We start from the raw sequence: 2,375 nt of genomic DNA on the forward strand, positions 1-2,375 counted from the left end.
CGAAGTTCACTTTCGGAGCACCCTTTGTGTCATTTTTGTTTGACAGACCACGCTGTGACAGTTGGGTCCGGCGCGGGCTTCTCCATCCGGTGAATCTCCCCGATTAGGACTGTCAGCTGTGGCCACGCCCGCTCTTCTCAACTTGCTCGCGCTGCACCAGACCGCTTTTAACAATAGAGACAAAAGTAGGATTGAAGAGGATTCGCGTTTGCAAATGATGCACACTTGTGGTAATCGCAGACAGGACCAGCAGTGGCGCAAACGTGCAGAATCCCGCGCATCGATGGTACATCCTGGCAACACAAAAGCATCAACCTTTCAGAGGAGCAGCGAAATACTCAACTGGAAACTCGAGGAGTTTTGCTGCTCCATTATTTCAAACAAAGGACCCAATTTTGTGGTGAACAGTGCCGAGACGTACCGGACCACGTCTGACAGCATCTCGCTGCGGACTGCNGACCCAATTTTGTGGTGAACAGTGCCGAGACGTACCGGACCACGTCTGACAGCATCTCGCTGCGGACTGCCCATCGGTCCAGAAGTGCGAAGGCGATCTCGACAGCCCCGTAGATGAACAGGCAAAGAGCAAACAATGAAACGATGATGGACGCCAGCGAGACTTTCTTGGTTACGACCAGCCAGAAAACCAGAGCTGTTGTCCCAGTGACAAGAAGCAGGGAAAGCCATGCCTTTACAGACGGGCTAAGCATTTGCAAATCCCCTAGTAATGTCTTAATGGCGGCGAAAAGTCCAGATGCTGCCACCAGATATATTGCGCAGTCCACATCTGCGGACTGTATGGAGCTGACGGCAAGGCATTCCAACAGAGCACACGATGAAATTCCTTCCAGGTTTTCCTATGTTTGTAACCCTCGTACGCATGTATACGCCAACTATGTACATGTATATGATAATCATACTTATGAGGTCACCTAGGAACAGTAGATGCGGCAGGGGGCATTCGCAACTTTGCAGTCTTACGTGGCAACGCAAGAAGTGATACCGGCAGCAAGGAGAGGAAATCGTAGAAGTCGAAGCACAATAATAACTTTGTGATGCCACACGATGTTACATCGCTGTTCCATCTCTCCCCGCCACCAAGACACCCACGATTCCTTTGGCATGCCCAGTTCCTAACACGAAAGGAAAGCGGCAAACTATTGTTCTATGCACTACCCCACGTGGGACGAAAATTTGACTACTCAAACGCATCAAAGGCAATAATTTGAAATTTCGTGTGAGGAAAAAGAANGTGGGACGAAAATTTGACTACTCAAACGCATCAAAGGCAATAATTTGAAATTTCGTGTGAGGAAAAAGAAGAAAGACCTACTTGAGAGGATAACCAGGCATTCCAGCTCGTGAAGTCCTGTCGCAGCCTAGGATAGTAAAATCCCAGGGGGTTAAAGATGAAGGGCACAAAATTAATTGAAGCGGCCATTAGCAAAATTGGCCACGTGTCGAGAAAAAAAACACCAGCATCAAGGCCAGCGTACTGCACAATCATCCACAGTAAGAACGCGAATAGATCAACAACGGCGCGCTAGAATTATACCTCTTCATAGGGTCACACATAACCGAATTCATCTGCTCACTGCCAAGTTTGCCTGAGCTCCATCGTAGTGCAGAGTGCTTCTTGATGCTGGTTCTCCTCTACCGTTAGCTACGTTGTTATGTGCAGGAGTACCTATATTATAGGCCTACTGTGGCATATATGATCAAAAGGACGAACAGCTCCAAGCCTATGGAAAAATGGGTGAAATAGAAAAACATCCAAATGTCCTTCAATGTTGCTCGCTCTATAACAAATCCTCGGCCAGTTTCCTGGTACTTGGCCCCTCCGTAAATTAACACGTGGTCTATGACGGATGCCTTTGTGCAGGCTGCATAACACCATACCATATGCAACGTGGCTTGTTTGTGCCCGTGACTTTCGCAACCCATGTATAGGGGAGTACTCAAGCGTATTCGAAAGTGTAACGGTCGACGCCTAATGTTAGTTTAGAGATGGTTGTAAGCAACGTCCACGGACGCACTCATGAAGTTGTAATATGTCACGGAAAACTTGCTGATGAGGTCGACAAGCTTCCGCAACGCCGATCCAAGACCCTTCTCTAAAAACAACCACGGTATGAGTGGTAGCACGAGCAGCATTCCGAGCTGGAACTGAACGTAGGTTGAAGGAGTCAAAACATATTCTAGAGCGCTTTCAATTGGCCCGCTGTAGTTGTACTCTGCGTTGCAGCAAAACACGAAGTACACAGAGGGGTATCCGAGTAGAAGGCGCTGATTTGCTGAGGATGATGAAAGCTCCTCTCACCAACTACACCTTTAAAAGGTCCGGAGCTGCACCAATTCGCGCCATTGTCTGTGGC

At 48.3% G+C, this 2,375-nt stretch overlaps 1 protein-coding gene across 1 annotated transcript in view; it reads right to left on the reverse strand.

Annotated features, from left to right (window-relative positions):
- Window positions 1-112: 112 nt before the first annotated feature.
- The window catches only part of EMH_0035710 (uncharacterized protein), a gene marked incomplete at both ends in the record, with an annotated part of 5,333 nt that continues 3,070 nt past the window's right edge, over window positions 113-2,375 (reverse strand). Inside the window, 6 exons of the mRNA XM_013494997.1 lie at window positions 113-293; window positions 493-804; window positions 982-1,133; window positions 1,334-1,495; window positions 1,705-1,883; window positions 2,037-2,234. Coding sequence (XP_013350451.1) covers window positions 113-293; window positions 493-804; window positions 982-1,133; window positions 1,334-1,495; window positions 1,705-1,883; window positions 2,037-2,234 — 1,184 coding nt within the window. The remainder of the gene's footprint in view (window positions 294-492; window positions 805-981; window positions 1,134-1,333; window positions 1,496-1,704; window positions 1,884-2,036; window positions 2,235-2,375) is intronic.

Source organism: Eimeria mitis, genomic scaffold (assembly GCF_000499745.2).
Source record: "Eimeria mitis Houghton genomic scaffold, Emh_scaff1379, whole genome shotgun sequence".
Taxonomy (NCBI): domain Eukaryota; phylum Apicomplexa; class Conoidasida; order Eucoccidiorida; family Eimeriidae; genus Eimeria; species Eimeria mitis.